The sequence below is a fragment of the Nicrophorus vespilloides genome, unplaced genomic scaffold, assembly GCF_001412225.1.
Source record: "Nicrophorus vespilloides isolate i.1.1-1 unplaced genomic scaffold, Nicve_v1.0, whole genome shotgun sequence".
NCBI lineage: Eukaryota > Metazoa > Arthropoda > Insecta > Coleoptera > Silphidae > Nicrophorus > Nicrophorus vespilloides.
The window spans coordinates 118,897-144,795 of NW_017099081.1; the positions used below are offsets into that span (position 1 = coordinate 118,897).

At 28.2% G+C, this 25,899-nt stretch overlaps 2 protein-coding genes across 6 annotated transcripts; one reads left to right on the forward strand and one right to left on the reverse strand.

Annotated features, from left to right (window-relative positions):
* Positions 1-482: 482 nt before the first annotated feature.
* On the forward strand, positions 483-23,876 carry LOC108563976 (calcium release-activated calcium channel protein 1-like). Of its 5 annotated transcripts, none has more exons than XM_017922832.1 (4): positions 483-644; positions 19,407-19,531; positions 22,550-22,603; positions 22,682-23,876. In XM_017922832.1, the coding sequence occupies exons 1-4, from the start codon at positions 611-613 to the stop codon at positions 23,339-23,341; spliced, it is 873 nt and encodes a 290-aa protein (XP_017778321.1). In that variant the 5' UTR covers positions 483-610; the 3' UTR covers positions 23,342-23,876. The 5 variants fall into 5 exon arrangements, with proteins under 5 accessions (XP_017778321.1, XP_017778320.1, XP_017778322.1 ...); XM_017922831.1 differs by lacking the exon at positions 483-644 and adding an exon at positions 858-939; XM_017922834.1 differs by lacking the exon at positions 483-644 and adding an exon at positions 12,649-12,892.
* Positions 23,877-23,963: 87 nt separating this feature from the next.
* Positions 23,964-25,007, reverse strand: LOC108563978 (MORN repeat-containing protein 3-like). The gene is made up of 2 exons (XM_017922836.1): positions 24,312-25,007; positions 23,964-24,149 (listed from the first exon to the last, which is right to left on the reverse strand). The coding sequence occupies exons 1-2, from the start codon at positions 24,798-24,800 to the stop codon at positions 24,027-24,029; spliced, it is 612 nt and encodes a 203-aa protein (XP_017778325.1). The 5' UTR covers positions 24,801-25,007; the 3' UTR covers positions 23,964-24,026.
* Between the last annotated feature and the right edge of the window lie 892 nt (positions 25,008-25,899).

Sequence of the window (25,899 nt, forward strand, 5' to 3'; positions counted from 1 at the left end):
TATCGATAGTTTTAGGTATATCTGACGTGTATTGAAGGTAAAGCAGTGGTCCTAAAACACTTCCCTGCGGCACCCCTGATTCTGTTGGATATAAATCGGTGTATTCGTCTTCTATTTTTACCTGAAACATTCTATTATCGAGGTATGATTTTATTATTTTAAAATAATTATATGGCAAGTTCTACTTTATTTTGTATGTTATATGTTATTTGTGATTTTTTGTGTGCAAAATTTAATAACACTTATATGTCTCCGAATAGAAAGCCAAAGATTATAAATAACCATAGATATGAAAAGCAAAATCATTAAAAATCTGGAAATTTTGATACGGATTATGCTCGTTAATCGAGGTTCCACTGTAATCATATTAAGCTGATCGTCGAAAATCGGCTTCGTTAAGTGTGATATAAGCAAAAGCGAGATGGTGAGTGGAAGTGGTGGAACGACGTCGAGAGTTCGGAAACGCCAAATATATTGTTCAGTTGGCGAAAGTCATTTCGCCGATGTAAACACTTCCAAGTCGCGTTTCGTATACAAGTGAAACTGTACATTGGATTGCATCTTTTACATGTAAATGTTTATATATAAAGACGAGTGACGATCGCCTTAAATGGACCAGCAAAACGAGATATACCTGTGCTTCGGTAAGTGCCAATAGTGCAGCAGCTGAAGATTCCCATAAGAAAAAAATTATTTATTTTTCATATCAGTTTTGTGTGTGTGTTTTTACTAATTGTGACAGCAACATTGGTAATTTGTTAATAATTGTTTAAATAAAATCAGTGGTTTTAGTTTTCTGTGTTTTTTTTAATCAAAATTGTTTAGTAATCAATATTTTGTTACAAACTGAATAAAAGAACATTTGAAAACAAATTACAAAAAAAAAGACGATCAAAATGTATACAGTGGATAATTCGTACGTTCGACAAGGAAGAAATCGTAAGTGTTTAAGTATTCATTAATCATTTCATATTTAATAAAATTTGTTATTTTCAAATATATTTGCTATTGAATAAAATAATGAATTGAATAAAAAAGAGATTAATTGATTTATTCACAATGTTCTTAATATTGACGTATATAGAATTTTTTTTTCTTAAATGAATGAAAATTTACAATTAATTATTTTCTTTTTGGTAATTATTAAAATGTAATAAAAAAGATAGTTTCATTTAAAATATTTTTTTGTTTATTACAAGAAAAAAGTATAATATTTTAAACTTCAGTATTATGAAACATTGCGATGAATTATTAGTAAATATTCAGAAAAAAATGTGTTTTTTTTTAATACATTAATTTAACAGTTATGAATGCATATGAACTGCATTTTCTTGACAGAGATCGCAGCAGTTTTTTTTTCTCGTATTGACATTCAAATCTTTTTTCAAGGTTAATTATATATCACATTTATCATCTATAGTTGTAACGTTTCCAATACAATTATTACTATCACATCATTAATATTGTTCCAAACTTATTTAACATTTCGAAATATAATATGTTTAATAAGGTATAGACCATTGTCGGGAATTTGATACAGTCGGGATTTTGATACAGTCTGAATTATGATTGTCTGGATTTCGAATGTCGGAAATTTGATTGTCGGGATTTCGGTAATCGGGATTTTAATACTATTGGGATTATGGTTGTTAGGTTTTTGATACTGTCGGGATTTTGATTATGTTTGTTAGGATTTCGATTTCCCTTTGGCACAGATTGTGTCCAATAAATAAAATTTAAATAAATAATAAGTTTAAAAATTGTTGGTTTTGAGTAAATATAAAAATTAAAAAACTATAGCTTTGGGATTCACTATAATCCGGTTTGAAAGCCTTAAATCCAAAGTCTAGAAGTCATTAGTATTTTCTGTTTGCTAATAAACTGATTATGAAATAATATTTACTAATAATTATAATATTTTTTATGTCTTATCAATGCGTTTAAATTACGTCATTGTTCATTATCGATATTTGATGTTTGTTAGCTTTAGAAAGTTAACAAAAGTCTGATGGGAATTGTATTTGAATGGGTGACTTTACAATATATTGTAATAAATTAATCATCAAACATTGAAGATATTTTTGATGATAATCTGAAAAGTAGTAGTAAATTAAGACTTTAAAAAATTGTGTTTAAAATGAGATTAATTTTCTGTGAATGTTTGCACGTAACCCAAATATTTTACTATCTACTAAAAGCAATGACCTCAAATACGCACACAATATTTGCAGATAATTACTGGACGGAATGTAAATATGTCGTTTGTATAAACCGAAATTGTTGTAAAAAAAAATTAATAATATTTCTAACCTTGTTACATATAATTGACATAAAGTACATCCTTTTTTTGCCTCATTGTTGTTTTGGAAAAACTTCCGCAAATAATTAATTTAATATAGAGAAAATTATATAATTAACGTAAGAAAAGAGCATTGACGTTAATAAAACAATAAAATAAATAATAATAGTAGTAGTGAATCAAATTTCAAAGCTTATTTTTGTTAGGATTATTTATGTTTGCTTAGATTTGCTTATATATCGGATTAGGTTAGGTTGAATTACAGTAGATTAGAATAATCTACGAAAAGTTTGGTTATATTGGAATAATTTAAGATATGGTTATGTAAGATTGAAATAATTGTATAATTGTTTAGGTTACACTTCAACATTAAAGTTTTACTAACCTAATATAATTGAAGATTATCTTTGATACATTAGTGTAGGTAAGACTTTTAATGTCTCAAACACAATTAGTTAAGGCTAGACTTCAACTAACCTAATGTGTCAAAAATAATCTAAGTGAACTTCAAGTTTGACACATTATGTCAAGTTAGGTTAGACTTCAACTAACCTAACCTTATATTATACAATTTCTTTAGTTTTTTTTTCCAATGAATTTGGATGTTATTTCATACGTATATAGGTAATTTGATGTTTAACCTAATATGTCAAAGAAAATGAGTTTAGATTACACTTCAACTAACCTAACCTTTTTTGTAGAAGAGAGGAAATCTTACATAGGAACCTCTCCTCTTCTTCGTCAGTATACAGAACCTGTAACACTATACTATTCTGCGATGCTGATTCTCCTTGCCTGAACTAACCTAACCTAATGTGTCAAAAATAATCTAAGTGATCTTCAAGTTTGACACATTATGTTAGGTTAGACTTCAACTAATCTAACCTAATATTATAAAGGGTGTCTCAAAATTAACGCAAGATTTGACTTTGCCGCTATTTGTGCAGTAAAATGTTGGCAACCCCAAAAAAAAATCACAATCTGAAGACTAAAAACTGTGTTTTCTATTCAAATCTTGCGTTAATTTTGGAACACCCTATATAAGTTTTTTAGTTATTTTTCAATGAATTCAAAAGGAAATTGTTCTTTGGAAAGGAAACTTTTAACTGGATGTTATTTCATACGTTTGTATGTAATTTGATGATGTTTATTCCCTAGGAAAGAAAATATCTTTGAAAAATAATACAAATTATTTAGATAATGTCTAAATGGAAATAAACTATATGTTTATATTTCTTGTAATATTTAACATATTTAAAGAATAATACGAGCATAAACAATATAAAAATATAAGTAAATGTACATATTGTACATAAATAATAATAAAAAAGGTATATAAGAATCCTCAGTCTTCAAAAAGTTTATAATATTTTCACTAAGATTAAGAACGAAAGAAACATTTGTCTTAATTTCTTAGTATTATTCCATTTTTTCAATCTTGATTGTAGACATAGTTAGTTGCAAAATGTCTAGAAAAATATTTCTGATGTAAAATGTCATGTTTCTTCGATTTTTTGAATAAAAAATAAAAAGTGCAGAGAAAGCATTTATATTTTATCGACAAAACATATTTATTGTATAAATCAAATCAAAATTTGAATGGAAAAGTTTTGATTAATTCTTAATGTCATATGTTAATACATGTTAATTATATACATAAAATTACTCAATAATTAAGTTATAAAAATTCATGATTTAGTTATTATTAATAGTTATTTTTTACTTGAAACTGGAAATATTTGATGTAAAATAATTTTGCTAGATTTATATGTATGGAATTAATGAAATATTTAGAATAATGATGAAATTGTTATAAAAAGTTATCAAAATTTCTATTTATTCAAAATTATTCCTGCAAAATTAATGCTTTTCTCTATTCCTCAATTCCATAGTTATGTTAATACTTTTTCTTCTATTAAATAATCTATATAATCGGCTTGTTAATATAATTAAAAAATTAAATATTCTGAATAAATGATGATTTTTTTTATAAAATTGTTCATGCAAATGTACAATTAATGTAATCTTCTATTGCGGCAATTCCATAGTCATGATGAATCCAAGCGGTTTCGTGTTTCGAAGTGCGATCGTAATGATTGCGGTCATCCGGTTTGCAAACAAAAAACAGGTAGCAAATTCTCGCGTTAAAAATCTTACACGATTTCAGCAATTGCACGCAAACCTGTAAAATGCAGCTTGGAATGTAACAAATCAAATTACCAATAAAAAATTATTTATACAGAGCGTGAAAGGAAAAAGTTATTTAAAATTCTGAAGTAAACGTAAATACTTATAAAGTAAAATTTGGATATGTTTTTTAAAGTATAAATTAACGATTTTGACAGACATAATTGAGGGTTTTTCCCATTTACAGGTATACAAATTTTCGATTCGTTTTTTATAGCTGCTAGTAAATTTCCGCTGTATTTTCTTGAGTTTTTAATGAACCAGCGAAAGTTTAATAACAACCTTTACAAAAATACAAATGGAATCATTCGGCTCCATTTGTAAGAAATATTCTTTTTTTCAATCTGCTATGATATGGTAGTATTATCTTTAAATTGCATTTTTGATGAACTAATTGGCGTATGCAATAACTGTAGTAATTAAATAAAAAGTGAAGACGTGAAAAAATATCGAAAAATCGGAATATCTTAGTCATTAATTAACATTAAGTAACAGTAATTATATCAATAGATGCGTAATTGAATATCACTTCCTATGTGATAATGAAATATATGAAAAGTTTTACAGATTTTTAATTATTCTAACAAATCTGATTGAAAAAAGTGTTTAACGAAAAAAACTTCACAAACGTCGAACTTTGAAAGCTTACAATGGGACAATGGTCAATAACATGAAATTGGCAGTAGGCTTATTGGAAAGGTTATAGTTTTATCTTTTATTTGTATATACTATGATCTAATTATCGATCTTAAATATAGAGTAATTAAAGGCAATGTGAAGAAACTGCATTTTCAACTTAATTAACTTATTTCTTGTTACTATTGTTTTCTTCCAATTTTCAAGTGTATAAAAAAACTGATAAAAATCAATTTATCATAACCAAACTTTTTTTGTAATTGATGAAATGTCACCTTTCAGAATGACACAACTCACTTAATTTTGACATGCCCCCAATGCCAACGTCAGACAATTGTAACTAAATCCAAGATATTTATAATTAAGTATTTTCAACTTAATTAACTTATTTCTTATTAATATTGTTTTATTCTACTTTCAAGACAATACAAAACTGACACAAATCAATTCATCATTACCATACATTTTTGTAATAGATGAAATGTCACCTTTCAAAATCACACAGGTCACTTATTTTTAACAATTTTGACATGTCCAGTGCCAATAACAGAAAATTGGAACGATTTTTTCTGAAAATCCAAGATATTTATAATTAAGTATTTTCAACTTAATTTACTATAGTTTTCTTCTACTTTAAAAACAATAAAAAAAAAACTAATACAAATAAATTTATCATAACTAAACTTTTTTTGTAATACATGAAACGTCACCTTTCAGAATGTGTCATTTATTCCTCGTTTACTTTTAACAATTTTGACATGCCCCAATACAAACAACAGAAAATTGTAATGAATTTTCCTAAAAATCCAAGATATTTATAAATAAGTATTTTCAACTTAATTAACTATAGTTTTTTTCTTCTACTTTAAAAACAATAAAAAAACTGACACAAATCAATTTATTATAACCAAACTTGATGTAATAGATGAAATGTTACTTTACAAAATGGTCTATGGTCTGGTTTAACAATTTTGACATGCCCCAATGTCAACAACAGAAAATTGTACCAAATTTTTCTGAAAATCCAAGATATTTATAATTAATTATTAAGTATTTTCAAATTAATTAACTATAGTTTTCTTCTACCTTAAAAACAATACAAAACTGACATAAATCAATAGATGATAACCAATTTTCTTTGCAATAAATGAAATGTCACCTTTCAGAATGACCCAACTCGCTTATTTTTAACAATTTTGATATGCCCCAATGCCATCATCAGAAAATTGTAACGAATTTTTCTGAAAATCCAATATATTTATAATTAAGTATTTTCAACTTAATTAACTTCTTTCTTATTACTATTGTTTTCTTCTACTTTCAAGACAATACAAAACTGACGCAAATCAATTTATTATAACCAAACTTTTTTTCTAATAGATAAAATGTCACCTTTGTGAATGACACAACTCAGTTATTTTAAACAATTTTGACATGCCCCAATGCCAACGTCAGAAAATTGTAACGATTTTGGTTTGAAAATCCAAGATATTTATAATTAAGTATTTTCAAATTAATTAACTAGAAGAAAACACTCTACTTTAAAAACAATACAAAACTAACATAAATTAATTTATCATAACCAACATTTTTGTAATAGTTAAAATGCCACCTTTCAGTATGACACTAGTTACTTATTTTTAATAATTTTGATATTCCCCAGTGCCAACAACAAAAAATTGAAAGAGAAATTTTGTTTTAATGTAAAATAATAGAAATTTTCACGAAATTAAATTAATTTCATTTCAAGTGTAATTTATAGCTAGTAGCATCAAGGTGACTTATGAGTTTTGGTATTAGGAATGTGCCCATTCCTGTCTTCAACTTAAGGAAATACTGAAGGTTAAATAGGTTCGAGAGCAAAATAAAAATTACGTCGAATCCATGATTTCTCCACTTTTTGTTTAATTAAAATAGATTTTCAAAATTTTTGAAATAAAATATTTCTTGTAGAATTATAGCAAATTTATAAAATTATAGTAAAACTGTATTTAACTTAATGTGTTATGATTATAAGAAAAGTATAAAAGAAAAACTATTAAAAAAAATGATTTTTCAATTTATGGAAGAAATAATAGAAAAATACATAATATAAAAAAAGATTATTTTAATAGTATGTACAATTACGTTATACAACAATAATATAAAATTATGTGAACAAAAAAAAGACAATGGGAGTAATGAATGTTCATAAATCAGTGTTTATTTTTGTTAATTATTGTATAATTACATAACAATTATTTTGATTTAATTTATAGAAGAAGAAGAAAATAAATGAGTACAAATATTTTTTTCATAAACATTTGTAATTATCAGTACTTATGTAACCGAAAATAAAACTAAATTTTCGTAGCATATTAAAAGCATGTAATAATTCAATTAAATCTGTTATTTCATTCGAAATTATGTAATTGTGTATAAAAAAAGTCTTCGTGACATTTAGTTAAAGCCATCATTATAAAAAGTGAAAACCGTCGCGTTTCTTTAACTTCTTTGTGCTGGTCATAATGAATTGAAGAAAACACGTTTTCAATTACAGGAAGCCTTGAACTCGGATGGTTTTCGCAATGAATACAAATAATTACGATCCGGAAACGGTTTCGTATTTGGTTTCTTATGAAAATTACACTTCACACTAGTCTGTAAATGGAGGTGTTATTTACAGTTTATACACGAACCTATTAATAATTTAAAAAAAAAATAAAAAAATATTTTTTTTATGCGAACGCTTTTTTGTATAGTTGTAATTATTAAATTGTAATTATCATTATCGACGAGGCCAAAATAACAAGTATAGCTGGAGGCGTTAACGAAGAAGTTGTAATCAAGTGAGTTTCTATGGAATCGGTAATCGTCGAAGTATGCCATTATTAGAAAAAAAAAATGAAAACAACATATGACTAATGTAGATAAAAAAAAGGAGAAGTTGTAATCTTTTCGAATTCCAAATAAGTGGGTTGTTTTTTTTATAAAGTATATAGTTAAAAATAAATTAACGAAGAATTCATTTTAAAAAAACGTAATTATCAAAAGTTTGAGACCAATTTAAAAAATTAAATATCAATTGATGTTAGGTGTTTTTTTTAAGAAAATCAACAAATTTAATATAAGTTTTAATAAACTTTGAATATTAACTGATTATTTCAAAATGCAATGTGAAAAAAAATATTATTGACGAAAATTTGTATTAGATTGTAAATCAAAATGTAATTATTGAGACAAATTTGAGATAATTTACCAAAGAAATGTTTAAAAATTAGATATTAACAAAAATTATTAATGATGATAATTTTGATTAGTTGGAAAATAGAACATATTAATAGGAAACGAATTTGAGATAATTTACAAAAAAAAGTTTAAAAACTGATAGATATTAACTAAGTAGTTCAAAGGAATGTTACAAAAAATATTAATGATTATAATTTGGATTAGTTGGATAATAGAACATAATAATTGGAAACAAATTTGAAATAATTAAAAAAAAAATTGAATACTGATGAATATTAATTGAGTAGTTCAAAATGCAATATCACAGAAGATATTAATGATGAAAATGTGCATTAGTTTGAAAATAGAACATGTTAATAGAAAACAAATTTGAGATAATTTACAAAAAAAAGTTTAAAAACTGATAGATATTAACTGCAATGTTACAAAAAATATTAATGGTGATAATTTGGATTAGTTGGATAATGAAACATAATAATTGAAAACAAATTTGAGGTAATTAAAAAAAATCTTTGAATATTGATGGATATTAACTGAGTAGTTCAAAATGCAATATCACAAAATATATTAATGATGAAAATGTGCATTTGTTGGAAAATAGAACATATTTGAGATAATTTACAAAAAAAAATAAAAACTGATAAATATTAACTGAGTAGTTCAAAGCAATGTCACAAAAATATTAATGATGATAATTTGTATTAGTTGGATAATAAAACATAATAATTGGAAACAAATTTGAGATAATTAAAGAAAAAGTTTGAATACTGATGGATATTAACTGAGTAGTTTAAAATGCAATATCACAAAAGATAATAATGATGAAAATGTGCATTTGTTGGAAAATAGAACATATTAATAGGAAACATATTTGAGATAATTTACAAAAAAAAATATTAAAAACTGATAGATATTAACTGAGTAGTTCAAAGCAATGTCACAACAAATATTCATGATGATAATTTGGATTAGTTGGATAATAAAACATAGTAATTGGAAACAAATTTGAGATAATTAAAAAAAAGTTTGAATACTGATGGATGTTAACTGAGTAGTTCAAAATGCAATATCACAAAAGTTATTAATGATGAAACATTTGTTGGAAAATAGAACATATTAATAGAAAACATATTTGAGATAATTTACAAAAACAAAAAATTAAAACATTAATGATGATAATTTGTATTAGTTGGAAAATAAAACATAATAATTGGAAAGAAATTTGAGATAATTTAAAAATAAAAGTTGAATACTGATGGATATTAACTTAGTAGTTCAAAAAGCAATGTCACAAAAGATATTAATGATGCAAATGTGCATTTGTTTGGAAAATAGAACATGTTAATACGAAGCAAATGATGATAATTTGTATTAGTTGATAATTGGAAACAAATTTGAGATAATTAAAGAAAAAGCTTAAAAACTGATAGATATTAGTTCAAAGCAAAATCAAATTTGGGATAATTTATAAAAAAAAAGTTTGAAACCAGATGGATATTAATTAGGTAGTTCAAAATGCAATGTCGAAAAAAATAAATTCAAAATAATAATTCTGATGTGCATTTCTTTTACAAAACAAATAGATACATTGAAGCAGTGGTCGTCTTGAACTAATTCTCATATAATTTGGCATTGTTTCACATATTCTAATAAATATTCGGAGGACGTCCATTGCCGTCTATTTTTATTGCAGCTAGTTGGCCAGATACTTTAATTGAATTTTGCAACTGGTCTAAGAATTTCTGAATATTTACACGGAATGTTTGTTATTTACTTGACGAGATGATTTCGTTATTAATTTTATGTTAAATACATTTATTTTGCTGAGAAAAACGAAAAATTTAGAGGTTAGATAACTTAAGAAAGTTAAACAACGTGTCTAGTTAATAGAGTTTGGATGAATACACAATATTTAATACCTAAAGTGTCATAATAATTTAGTATACAAGTTCCACATTAATATAAACCGAAGTTTATCTGTCATAGTAATTTGTTAATTGTCAATTAAATTTGAAGTTTACCTTACTAAAATTTATGTCTCCCTTCAAAATTTGTCATAGTAATTTTTATTTTAATGGGTAATCCGCCATCTAAGTCTATTCTCACGTCAACCTAACCCTACTATACCTAACCTAATCCAATCTGATTTTGTAGGTTAATATGCTATCCAAATATATTCTTTGGTCGTTTGAACAAAACAAAACGATTATATTTGTTTTTGCAACGAAAAAATGCAAAACACTAGTCATCGACCTGAAATCTTTAAATACCCGAGCATCAGAAACAATAAATCCAATACACGAAACAAAAACAAACCGATAAAAAGAATCGAAACTCCTAGTGACTAATAGGTTTATTTTTACATCGATTTCTTGATTCACGTTAATTGTGCTTTTTTTTTTCTTCTTCAATCGATTCTATTAATACGAGTGCTTTAGGATTAGCGAAAGGTGTGTGTTTATGTATATATAAATGTTTCCATGCAGATAATTTTCCTTGGCACGTTGCAAATATTTATGTTGTTGAAATGTCCCGACGAAATTGGGAAAATACGTTTATTTCACAGGAAATAAATAAACATAAATGTTGTTCAACTAAATAAGGAAAGAAAAAGAAAGCGGTTTTTCAATAAAATCAATAAATTAAAATTGTTTTGAAGTAAAATACAAAAAATTGTAACCTTTAATAAGTCGAAAAATAATATTTATAAGCTTATATCATTCCTAAAAATAGTATAATCTGAATTTTTTTACCATTAATTCAATAGAGTACATATTCTTTCATTCACTGTAAATTATGAACGGAATTATTCAATGAAGTTATAACGAAATATTTGATTTTTTTATATTTGTTTGTTTTGTCGTTAGAAAATTTATAATATTTATTTTTAATTAAAGTTAGCATTTTCCATTGATTAAATAAATTTTAAACTTATTTAAAAAAAAATTCTTTCATGAAAACTTTCAGGAATTGCTACATTAGATGCACGTGCCGTTTATTTTCTTTAATGAAAGTTTCAGCATATAATTATAGAGAATTTTTGGCAAAGAGAGATTTACACTATTAATACATTGGAATGTAAAACTTGCAAAGTACGTTTGAATTCTATAATTTGCCCCATTAGTAAATCAATTATTTACAACAGTTTTATCTGGTTGAAATTATGTAAGTTTTATATTCAAGTATTGTTACATGTTTTTCTAAGAACTCCACGTATTTTATGTAACAAAAACTTGTATTGGAATTAGTTTACTCCAAAATATAATAGAAAACATAATACAAAAGTATAATTTCTAGATTATTCTGCAAATTTTGTTTCAGTGTAGTACTGAATTTAACATCTGTTATGAATTATATAAGCAGGCCTAGTAATTGATGTTATACTTCGAATTGCTAAGTATTTAAGTGGTTCACCAGATGCTGTTTTCATTGCATTAAGAAACGAATTAAGAAGTAAAATTTACAACTTATAATTGGAGTATAAGTGAACGATTTACAACAATTTATCGATTATAAAGCTCATTGGTTCATACCATATGTAAATGACATCATTGAGAATATGAAATTTGTCTAAATATTTTAATAGTTTTAAATGTTATTTTTCCTTTATTGGAAGACATATGAGAAACACACTTATTACAAGATAGTGGTAATTTTAAATGATGAATGATCAAGTCATGTAAAATTTCAAATAGATCATGTACTTGTCATATGTCAATGCTTAACAGGTGTACCAACTATTAGGAGTACTTGATTTTGTGTACAATTGTATCTGTATGTCGTTTCAATTTTAATAGTTGGTACAAATAAAAATTGTTTATGTCTCATTATATCATAGGTACGAAAGAGTATCTAGGTAATGTAAGAATCTTTCCTTAATATTCCATATATCTATTTCATCTTTGTATGTAGTTAAAGCAACAGGTGTAAAATAATTTCCATTCAATGATCATGTAGTATATGCAACCACTCGTATGGATTCGTACAAATTTGGTCTATGTGAATCATCCATCTGATTTTTTTTCCTAGTTGATCATCATTTTTAAAGCTTCCATGAATCATAATGATCTTATTCTATGTACGTTTACCCTTTTATCTATAGACCAGTTATTATCTGTTATTCGTGCGATGACCGAAAACCCAAAGGTCCAAAACAACTTACACAATAATCGCATTTAACACATGCTCACTTGGACGAGAGAAACCTGTTTTTTATTTTAGGTAGGTAAAATATGCTCGAGCAGCAAAATTAATGGCAAAAACAACATCGCCGAATCCGTACGAATCCTGTCGATCCTTGCGGTACGCACATAAACATACAGTCGTCGCAAGTGGGTTGCGTCGTAAGGACGTCAACTGTAGTATTATAACCAATCAGTTTTACACACTTCATCTCACAGCAGTGTATGCATATTCTGCACTGCCCCATGTAAACGGTTTGTGCTTAAGCTGTGCAGTGTGTCAAGTGGTTGGTTATGTTGTATAAGGAAGAGAGTATCTTAACACCTCCATAAACAAAACACATCTAATACTAAAGCAATGGTAGGTACAACAAACTAACCATGACCATAATTACTTACAATTTCCATGCGATTTCCACATAATAACAACGTTTCCAATAAATTGTGCTGTGCCAAGTTGGGTGACATTGAAACCACATTGAAATATTTATGCAAGCTCTGTAAAAAAAAATATTGAAATATCTTTATTACATCAGTGATCTATGTATAATTGCTATGGTTGCAACAATTATTCATTTATTAAGCTAATTGATGCAAACCACTTGTTGCTTCATCAATTTGTTGGAACTCTTCTTAATTGATGGATCAATTGAATATCCACATTTCCATGGAAACTGTTGTCATCAGTTAGTGTGTCTTGTGTGCAACCTACAATGTCCAACATAATTGATCCATATCTGAAATGTCACTTTATCTAATCTATTTTTTGCCAATTCTTAATTATTATTTTTTTTTTGGTTTGCTCATTGATACGAAACAATATCCTATGAGTAACACAATTTGGTGAGAGTTTTATTTTATTATTTTGCCAATACTTTATTTAATTGGATTTTATAGGATTCAAATATCATTGAAATTGTTTACTTCTTTCATGACTTCAAACATTTGTAACTGAAAATATTATTTTAAAACATATTTCTCATAAACAATATTTTTTTTTTACTAAAATTTAACAAGAAACTGCACACAACAAACTTGATTACTTCCAGCAATTTGTTTTCCTTGATTATTATAATTAATTTAATCACTGTTAATTATAATGTTTGTTCTAGAAATAAACCATTGTTTTCATTGTCTATATTATGAAAGTCAATTTTTACTTAGTCAATAATACTTGAATGTTTAAGATTTCACCTAGTAATATTTTAAACATTGTAACCAACCGTTATTGACAATAATTTTTTTTTTGAATATTAATAATTGCTTTATAAAATATATTTTTATGTTTATAACCAATATGAGTCGAGACACAAACATATTTTTGTGCTCTCAATCATAATTAATGATGCCGCAGTATTATTTGCATCTGGGGAATTCCCCTCAATCACTTGTTTCCGACATGCAACTGTTGCAATGTTTGATTTTCCAATGCGATGAGCGAAAATTGCTGTCATGTCATGTTACCATGGTTATTCTGAATTTAAAATAAACTAATTTTACAGATGAAAGTTTGATTTAATTTAATGTTACTATTTTTATAACCTATATTTTTTTCAAATTTGTTTTGATATTATTTTCAAAATGTTGGTATTACATGTCAAATTTTGTTAATTGTTTTTGACCTACGTCAAAATTTTAAAATTATGTAATATTTATATAAATAAAAGAATTACATTACAATAAGTAATTGATTTCAGTAATTATAATTGAATAGTTATGTTTTAAAAATCGCTAATTATAACAAAGACAAAAAAAGTAGTATTAAAGTTTGTATGATTTATTGGACAGAAAGTTGTTAGATCTTGAAATATGCAGTGAAAGGTTTAATGCCAACATAAAAAAAATATGATATATCGAAATACCGAAAATCAATTCTACAATTGCCTGAGGATAAATTATGAAGGAATCTTCGCTCATTCATCTTCATTTGTTTTAACATTTACACAATACTATTTCTATTTCGAACCTCTGTTTATATAATTTTTTCCTTGCTTCTTTATGTTCAAACAATTTGATGATGCAAAACATCGTTAAAAAAATCTCACTAATTTCCTTGATCTTACCTTTGAATAAATATCGCGTAGTTTGAAATGAAACGTTTTATTTATAGTATTTTTATGTTTAACTGAAAATATAAAATTACATGTGTCTCGTTTCTTTTTCGCAAATTCGCGTTACTTTGCAAGTCACTTGCCAAATATGACAAAAAATACACTTGAAGTGTATGTCTAGTTCAGTTTTAAATTACATAATACTTGACAAGTTATTTGTAAAGTAACATGTAAATCGAATGTTAACATATGGTTGAAAATCTGTTGATTGTTGGTTTCCATAAATTGTTGTGTCAAAAGTAAATATACTTGAAATGAAATAAATAGAAAACAGGTCGTTGAGGGCAAATGTAAATATTTTCTTCCGTATTCTATAGAAACGTAACGGAACAAAAATCAATCGTCGCTGAAATTATTTAACCGCTCGCCTTGATCAATTTCCTACTACCGCGTATTTAGTGAACGAGACAGCCCGTCCAGTTTGCATTAAGCGCTGAACATTAAAGAACATCAAAATTCATCATTCGTGGTTCGCACGTGGGTGGCTTTGCTTTATTTGGATACAAAAAGAACAACACTCAACTATTATAAACTATAAATAAACGTAAGTTAAAGAAACAGAAAGTAACAATTTAAATTATTTCGTAAGTTTCGAATTATTTCAGATGTTAGAATATTTCAAGTAATCTTAAAATAACACTTATACAATAGTTTTTTGGCAAACATTTATAAATGATTGTAAAGTATATTAAACATTTCAAATGAAAATAGGACAAGAAAAGTGACAAACTTAAAAGTGTTTTGAAATTATTTAAAGTTGCGATAGTTTTTTTTTAGCAAAAACAAACATAAATTGTTACAATTTATATACAAAATAGAAACGTACATAAATTTATTTTTGAGAATTATAAATATTTAAAGTTTATTTTTGCCAGAATCTAATAAAATGACATCAATTCTTCTTTATTGACATACATCTGACATAAGTCAGTTTAGGTTATGATCAAAATTTCAATTTTTTAATGTATACTTTTGCATTACACTTAAATCTGAATGGGTAAAAGTAAACAATAATATTATATATACATAAAATTTTGGCAAAGACAAATAATGCGATTCACATTTTCTTTGGCATGGCATTGTGTCTCTAATTTGGAGGTCATATATTCTAGCTCCCATTTAAATTAAATTATATTAAATTTGCTTTAGTGGAAAACAAAATTAATCTTAAGCTTTAATTTGACGTTAAAAAGTTGTTTATTATCGACAATTATTATCAAATGTTAACCTGCAAACAATCTATATTTGATTGACAGTTTAATCAAAAATGACATAATAACAAATTATCAACTGTCAACCTTCAATTCTTTAGCAAATAAATTGAAATTTTAATAATTAATTGATATATGTCAACCTTCAAACCTTATAAGTAAATTATATTTGGTTATGACAAATAATTTACTAGTATGAAAAATTCTTGCAAATCTTAAAACTTATATCAAAATGAACTTATAATTATGAACTCATTTTATAAGTAGATAATATTTGAATCCACATGAGTTCAATCATGAATTTAAAACTATTTGAATATATTTGTTATCTGAAAAACTATAAATGAAGCACGGGCATTCAAGATTATTTATGTTTGTGTTATTAGCATTCATTTCTAGCATTGAATTGCATGCATGATTCATAAGTATTACATGGCGTTTGCTCAATAGAACAGTTTGATTAAACGAAATGGATTTGTGGAGAGCGCGTGATACATTTCTCATTCTCAAAACACTAATATTTTCTACACACTGAGCAAACAATAGTTCAGCATTTTTCATTCAGCATAAATTCATTATTTTAAAATCCAATAAATAAGTAAATATTTACTTTAATTTATATATATTTACATAAACGTTCTAAACGTTTAATCTACCTGATAATTTAAGTTTTATAAGATTTCATTCTTATATTTTTACATAGTTTAAGTATTAGTTTTTATTAAAGAAAAACATTTATAAATTGTATATTTGAATTTACAATTTATATATTTTTTTTTCTTTAAAATTATTCTACACTTAATCCTATATTACAATTAAATTAATTTTATTAAATTATTATGTAATTGTTATTACAGTTAAAAATATTTAAGTTATATAAATGCGTGTGAAAATCTCATTGTAATCACATATTTTAAAAGCAAAAACGACAAAATTCATCTAGAATAATGTTATGTTACAGTGTTAAATTCTTATCGCTCAATTGTATTGTGTGTTGTTATTTTCGTTTCACATTTCCTGATTGCGTAACACACATATATTTTTGTATTGTTTGTTATATCTTGAAAAGTAGAGACCTTTTGTTGAATTTTTATCATCAAATTAACAATTTTGCTATCAAATGTATACACCGTTATGTATACTGTTACAGGTCCCGTTTAACGATGTCTCATTTTACAACTAGTCAATTTAGAACTTAAAAAATACTTACAAATAGTTACCTAAGAAATGAATAAAAAATCACTTTCTTGGTGATTTAGATCAAAAATTTATTAGAATTTTAATTACTAAGAATATTCAAAACAATTGATGATTTTTATAAATAATTGAACAAGTTAATATTATTAAATATTAACTTTCGGTTAATTTTTCAATCAAATAATTGTTAATTAAATAATTTTTAGTGCTACTTCCTAGATACACGATTCTTCAATGTCAAAACTATTCATGTAAATATGCTAGACGTCTGTTGTTAATTACAAATTCCAACAGAAAGTGTTTGTGCGTTTAGTTTAGTGTACTCTACAAAATTTGGAACACATGTTTCTGCAAGACGTCATGTTTAATTCACACGGCGTACGTACACATGACACCTTATAAATTCGTGTCATTTACATTTTAAAGTGTTTGTTTACCAAGCACAATGTGAACATTCGATTATATAATTGATGTTTATTTAACAAATATGTTCATTGCAATTATTAAAATATTTAAATTTTACAAAAGAATCTATTATTTATCAGTAATTTTTATAGGTTGGGTTGAAAATGGCAGCTGTCACATTAGGTAAATGCGTCAAAAATGTTGTTATAAACAATTGGGTCAAGTTGGAAAAAAGGCTGCGAATCGTTAAGTTATAACATAAATACTAGATGTAATTTTGATTTTGGGAACTTCTGATATTGATTTTCTTCATTAACGTGTCCCAATTTCTTTTCAACGTCATCTTATTTTTGTTGTCCTACTTACTATTATTTAGAATATCAGCAAAAAAGATACATAATTAACGTAACCTTACATAATTTAACCGCATCAAACCTAACCTTAATTAAAAAGAAGTTGCGAATTTGATTACATAAGAATTTTTTGTTTTATTTTGTAAATATTACTTGGAGAACATGTATTGTTGATAAATATTTGAACATATTATTAAGTAAAAATATGTGATTTGCGAAGTTGTAGTTAACAGAATAAAAGTAACGAAAAACAATAGATAAGATGAACATAAAAATCCGATCATCTACTGTATTTTTAAACAAAATCAATATGTTGTTGTAAAATCAAACTAACAGTAAACAGTGTACAAGTCAGAGGTCACCGAACTTGTTCGTTCCAGCCTTGATCTGCAAAATACTTTAATGTTATTCTGCATTGTGGTGATTTCATCTCAGATCTTGACCCATTGTGTGTACATTGGAAAAGCGAGCGAGCTCGACGATGATGCAATCCATTTAGAAACTTATCCGACATTGAATCGTAGCATTTCCTTTCTCGTCCAAGCATAAAGTAGTTTCAACTCAAAAACTAATAGATTTCTTTATACATTTAACGTTGTTTCTAGACGTGTGTAATTCTATTTTAATGGTGCAAAACGTTTGCCAAAATAGTTACATAGTTTGTTTGATTTTCAAGAACAATTTTCAATAACATTTCGATTTACAATCGATCAGCTCATAAATTTATAATTTAGACAGTCCATTATCATCAAAACGCTCTTGAATTCTCAGATGCTATCGAGTATTCTAAGTATTTGAATAATATTCAATATTTGGACGTTAGTAACATGATTTGGTTAAAGAAATAACAAGAGGCGAAGGAAGAATTTCAAATAAATGAATGGCTATAGTTTTTACAACAAATAAGCTCATCAATTTCAATCAATTTATACCGTGAATGTATTTTGAGAACTTTGCATTTCCAGACGTTCTGATATTATTCCAATTATAAGTTTTCGCTTTTCGAAAAAGTAATTCTCAGTATTTGAAATAATTTTCAATATTTATATTTTGGTTCTTAAATGGTGATTTTCTTAGTAAATTGTAAAATAATTATAATACATAAGAATAAAAATATATATCTGAAGAAATAAGAGAGTTAATGAACAATTTAACATCAAAAAAGGCCCCACGTTGGTCGCCTTTCTTATATAACGTGTTATAACAACCGGTAGGCGTTGCAAAGCCATTGTTGTTTTAAATTTAGTTGTTCCTGTGTTTCCATAGTAGCAATCTGTTAATTTAAATAAACCATTCTCAGTTTTTACAGTCTCGTTCTAGCAAATATTTGCAATGAAATAAACGCACGAAGATAAAAGCGGTAGCTCATAAAAAAAAATAATCCCGGGAGTCTAACTGCGTTTAGAGAACGATATTATTTGCGAATGGGCGAAGATAAACAGAACAAACAGTTTTTGTTTACTGTTGGTAAACACGGATGTTTTCGATGGTTGCTGGGCCTCTTATCAGGAAGCTGCGAACCCAATTAGTAGTTAAGATACTTTCCAAATAGAGTGCGTTTTTCTTTATTCAATTGCTTTTCTTCTGTGTGTTTGCAGAGTCTCCTCGTCCAATGTCCGTTTGGAGCACAGTCGGCCTAACTTTAGGCAACAACTTCGCAGGTGCCAAATCCGCAACAGATTCTTCAAGCACGACCCGACTGTTCCAGAGGTCTCACAACAAGGTAAGCACACGCGACAAGTAGTATGTTTTAAAAAAAAAGTTTGCAAAAGTCGACGTTGTGTGCATGATTGATTGATCGTCCGGTAAATACTTCTTCCTGATCAAAAAAAATCATTGAAAATATACGAAAGCAAAGCGAAGAAAATGTAAATACATTTGCAGAATTTTAGACGAAATATCAATGTTTATATATGCGAAAAAAGCGTGTTGAAATGAATCTTGAAAAGAACGGAATATTAACCAAAGTGCTTTTAAAACACATTTTTTTTCAAGAAGTTTCTAAATTTAATTTTAGCTTAGATAAACATAAACAATCGAATTATGAAAATATATAATGGGAATGTTGATACTTATTCCTGATCAAACAGAAAATTACAAAATAAAAAAACTCAATACAATAATATAAACATCATAAATAAAAAAAAAAACTGCTTCAAATGTCTATTGACCCTGTCATTTTTATTAGTCAATTTATGTCTTTACATTACAGAAATTAGATAAAAATGCATTGGACCTAGTTAGGATCCTTGAGGAACTTTGCAAACTAGCTTGTTGTAGAATTAATAATATAATCAAATTAAAGAAGTAACAGATGGTAATGAATACGTGATTAGGATTGTTGTTAGTCAAGGTATTACTGTATACTATGATTTTTCATTAAGAAATTCCACGATGGAAGGACACGACGAGAAAAAAAAACTAACAGTCAATGACGATCTTATTTAAACAATATAATTAAACGGAAGAGAGACAACGTCAAGGTGCTTTAGCGGATTAAAGGTATAATTTGTGATATAATTGGTTTTTCATCAATGAAATAACGATTGAAGTGAACGCGTTCACTTAGAATCTATTACTTTCATAGTTTCCTATTCATGACATCATCCGATATTACATTACGACGACGCATTATGATTACAAACATTTACAGAACGTCTGCGAGGAGGACGTATGCTAATCGAAGGAGGAATATTTCTGTCTCTAAAAAAAAAATAAGAAAATAAATAACTATTCATGGTAATGCTCGAAACCAAGGATATTGCGATACGCGGAAACAATTGGAAATAATTGCACGCTCTGAAAAACGGAAACGACGATTCAATTGCAACTTTATTTCAGATCAGAATTCTACGTAATTCAGGGCTGCTGTATTTAACGAATTATGTATATATACATAATAATATACGAGGATGTTTATTTGCAGGATTATTTTCTTTATATTTATCTAATTATAAATATAATTTCATAGTCCAACTATAAGTTGTTACATAACTTATGGTTAATTAACTTGACGTTGTCATTAAATTTATATTAAAACGTCAATTTGACGTATCTCTAAACAAACAATTGTTATTGCCAACTTATTAATAACATTCAACTGCAGATATGCAAGTCGTTACACAACATTTAAAGGATGTAAATCCTTCAGAAAAGCGTCTCTAATTGTTTTATTTATAACTTAACCTAATATAACAAATCTAATATGTAACGTAACCTAAATGTTACTTAACCTACAATTTTTCTTATTTTGTCATGAAGAACTTATATTGTAAATAAATTCTGAATTTGTTGTACGAAATTTTATATTAATTGTACGTCTTATGATTTTGTTTTCTTAAAAAAAAGAACCGTATTTCACATATGACTGGATTCTATTTTGCACACTTTAACATTCTAACTTTATTAATCATCGCGTTAATACAGGAAATGTGGTTTGTGGTTTTTTTTATAACGAAACTCATTCAATTTTCCATCGTATACGATATTTTATCAAACCACATGTGTTTTAAATTTTGCTCAAAAGTTGGTGCATAAAACATAATTTGAACGTTTGGAAAACTTTGTATGGAATATGGATTTTTCATAATTATTTCAATTCTGCCATCTAAATATCATCGTTTAATTATTAATAGTGTCCTTGAAAAATAATTACAAGAAAGTCAATTCATCAGTTGAATATTTTATAGTTTTTACGCTATATTTGTCAAGTACGTGATTTGCGTGTAACTCATCTACTTACGCTAGTAACTATAATACCTGCTATCATAATAATCACGTATTGCATATACCTTTTAAGTTGGTACACACATAACAAGTACTTTTCCAAGTTGTCAATTACATGTCTTTGAGATTTTACTATTATTGTCATCTTAATGTACCGATTCTTAATCATTTACAAAAATATACAAAGATTAATAATCTAATGGTTAATGTTTTTTTTATAGTTGGTTTCCTGAATATATATTTTTCTTGGCGCGTGTATTATTACCAAGAAAATGTTATAAAACTGAAATGAATAGAAACGTGCTTGGAAAACAATCGCTCTCCAATTTAGCAACGCTAATCACTTAAGTACACATGCACAAGCGCATTGGAATATTATTTTTATCGCTTTAATGAAACTGCGCTTCTTTTTATTTATAATTGCACAAATATTTATGCTTATATGATTATAGAACCAACTGAACGCATGTCTCTGTATATTTGCGTTACGACATTGCGATTATGTAATTTTAATAAAATATTCAAAATTATACAAAAAAAAAAAATAATTGACAGTTATATTATTACTAAAATCGCATGTTCATATGAAAATAAGTTCGTTTTTTTAATTATTTTTTAGAATTACTAAATTTGAAATAACATGTTTTGTCATAAATTAAAAAAAAATATAATAAGTAAGTGGAAATGTAATATAAAACAAAAATCCGACCACATTTCTTTCCTTTTACGAAGAAACTATTAGAATTATTAGTTTATATGCAGTTTGGGTTACTGATGTTTATTTATGTATAGATATGGATAAATGTTAAGGAGTGAATGTTTCATAACGAATCATTGTTAAAGTTCTAATTTTAATTTCAACTTATGTTTATGCAATTGAGTAAAACAATTAATTACCTAGGCAACCGATTTGTTATACTTATTTGACGAGTAAGTGACATTTCATGATCATGATCCATCATCAAAATAAACCGAAACTGTATTTGACTAAAACTTATTCAATTTTATTATTCAGAGCATGAGTCACAGTCGTTCTCTTACGTACTATGATTACAAACCTTGCCAATTCGTAAGTGAACGAAAAGATCTTCTGAGTATCCATCGAGACGTTCGAATCTAACGTGTGTTTCTTTCTTGATGTCTGCAGTGCAGGATGTCGCAGTCCGGAGATGAACTGCACACGGCCAGATACCTGTCCTGGAGGAAGCTGCACCTTAGTCGCGCCAAATTGAAGGCTTCCAGCAAGACGTCCGCCCTCCTCTCCGGTTTCGCCATGGTAGCGATGGTCGAACTACAACTACAGAATCCCGAGAAGATACCAGCTGGAATACTGATCGCATTCGCCGTCATCACGACCCTCCTGGTTGCTGTCCACATGCTCGCGTTGATGATCTCCACCTGCATCCTCCCGAACATCGAGGCCATCTGCAGCCTGGATGCCATCAACCTGGTGGACGAGAGTCCGCACGAACGTCTGCATTGGTACATAGAGACGGCGTGGGCGTTCTCCACGCTGCTTGGGCTGATCCTCTTCCTCGCCGAAATAGCGATACTCTGCTGGGTCAAGTTTTGGGAGATCAATCAGATCGCAGCGTGGTCGGGGTGCGCGATCCTCCTGCCCATCCTCTTCGTGTTCCTTGCCTTCGCCATACACTTCTACAGGTCCCTGGTGTCTCACAAGTACGAGATGACGGTGTCGGGAATTAGGGAGCTGGAGATGCTCAAAGAGCAGATCGAGCAAGGAGATGCAGATCATAACAGGAGCAACGGGGTCGGAGACCTCATCTCCGGCGTGCACATCGTATGATTGCCATGACAACCGCTCTAACAAAGATAAAGATGATTGTATCCATAGGAACGTGAATCTCGCCTACACCCTTTTACTCATACTAAATAGGAACGAGAGAGCGAACGTACTGCAGCACGTGCAATACGCCACAAAACTTGTTTCAAAAACAAATACACAATTACTATATTTATATATTAATTAACAAAACAAATAAGTCGTTGTCATTCCTTAATTCTAGTGCAAGAAATGTAAAATACGCGTGACTTAATAACGGCTCAAATACTTGTGTTTAGGCTTCCGCTTCCTTCTTCGATTCAAGCCAATATTCCGCGCCGACTTTAATCATCAGCGCTCGAATATTGTCCGAGAGGGAAGCGATACTTAAAAGTGCTTAAGACATGACACGGAATTATATTAATATCATTATTTTTTATTTATTTTAATTATATTATTATTACCTTTTAGAATTGAAAAACTGTGATTGTTACTCAATTAATTAATTATATTATCTCGGAAGCGTGTGTACATATTTACTTGTGAGCGGAAAAAAAAACATATTTTTTGAAATGACGGTTTGTTGGGGTGCGTGTATACATTTCTTTTTTTATATACATATTTATGTAACATATACGCGGAACATGATTTTTTTGTATTGTACGTCGATTTGATCGTGAGAAAATAAATGAAATTTGGAGGGATTTTCTTATAGAGTGTTCAATGATTTCTCGCTGGAGTCCAGCGATTCTTGAAGATTATCTTCGCTGTCCTCCCCCAATGCTCTATCCTCGGCCATCTTGCACACCATATCCGGATCCTTCAACTCCAACTAAAATAATGCAAATAGATATAGTTCTCTAACTTATTTAAGATGAATTTTAAAGATAAAACTATAGATATTCCAATTAGCTTCTTTTTAAATTTTTAGTGATGACCATTTTCCTGTTATAAGCTTTTGAAATTTCGATATTTTTTTTTGTTTGAAACTCACCAGTTGCATGAGGTATTCTCCTGGGCAACAGCAGATCTCGTAGTAGGGAATGTAGACCAAATGACTGGTAACGCAGATATCCTTGACCCAGACTCCTTCCTGCATTTCTCCGACGTGCAGATGAAAGTACCGTCCTCGTCCATGCTTGAGGTCGTTCTTCCAGCCACCCTCGTACCTGTTACCATCCGGATACACGTACATACCTAACCCGTGCTTCACATCGTTGGCCCAATCTCCGTCGTAGAAGGCTCCATCGGCCATCCAATACTGTCCATATCCGTGTCGCTTGTTGCACCGGAAGTACCCCTTGTAATAACTGTGATCCGGATAATGCCTCTCCCCGTACCCATTGTAAAATCCGTCCTCCCAATTTCCCCTGTACTCCAAAACAAGCACATTTTCGACGTCCTTAGCCGCGGCTATGCCGAATCCGTTCGGATAATTTCCTGACCAATTACCCTCGTAGTACTTTTTGCTCTTCATCTGCATACTACCCAAACCTAAAATGCACCATCAACAATCCAAATAACATCATAACCATAAGCAACGTACTTTCCTTCTTGCTGTCCTTCCATTGGCCCACGAAAACGCTCTTTTTATTCGTATTGATGGCATGTCTCAAGCCCTGTCTGTGAGCTAGATTCTGCAGAACGCGAGAACGCGGCTTCTCGTACAGTTTGCACTTCAGGAATGGCATCGTATCTTTTCACTTAGGCTCTGATCAATGGGAGAGCATCGTTTTAATAGTTACATCGATACCAGGCTTATTACGAATTCGTTTTCCGATCGCATTGCGTGCGTTCAACGAATCGAAATTTTAATGGAATGTTTAGAGAGGTTTCCGCGAGCGATGGAACGAGAACTATTTGTCAAAAAAAATACAAAATTGATTATTTAATTGAGGGGAAAACTGTCAGTGCCAATCGTGCCAAGATACATGCCCTTTTCAGAAATAGACCCTTCATTCCTTTACAACACATCAAGGTGAGAAAACGAAAGGTCATCATGAAATAATGCAAATTCTATATGTATATATCTATATTGTAGATACTAACATATTTCAAATTTCTTGCATCATAAGTAAAGTATGTTCTTTATTTTTCAATGTATTTATTAACTTTTTTTTAAATCTATTAATAATCAATTTAGTAGAATCAATCAATTTATAATTGAATTTATTTTCCTTTTGTAAGCTTCTAAATTGGCTACATGTACACTTGATATAATTTTTGATGTTTTCAGTTTATACTGCTAATCCTGATGTTAATTAGATCATCCAATACTCAAATTAAAGCTGAAAGTCTCATATTTTCAACAAGCTTACTCGCAGCCTTCTACCTCCATTTGTTCGTCTGGTATGAGCTGAAAAAAAGTGTCGTTGCTGAAAATGAAAATCGTCACGTTTCATTAATTTTAGAATAATCACGAAGCAAAATTACACAATTCAACAAAAAATGTAAACTGGAGACCGTTGTGTTTCGAATTATACAATTCTAGCATTGATATTTTGATTTTGAATGGTTCTGAAAATTACCGAAATTTTGCGCGATTTTTGCGAAATTTTCGAATTTCGTTAAAACTTGAAAAA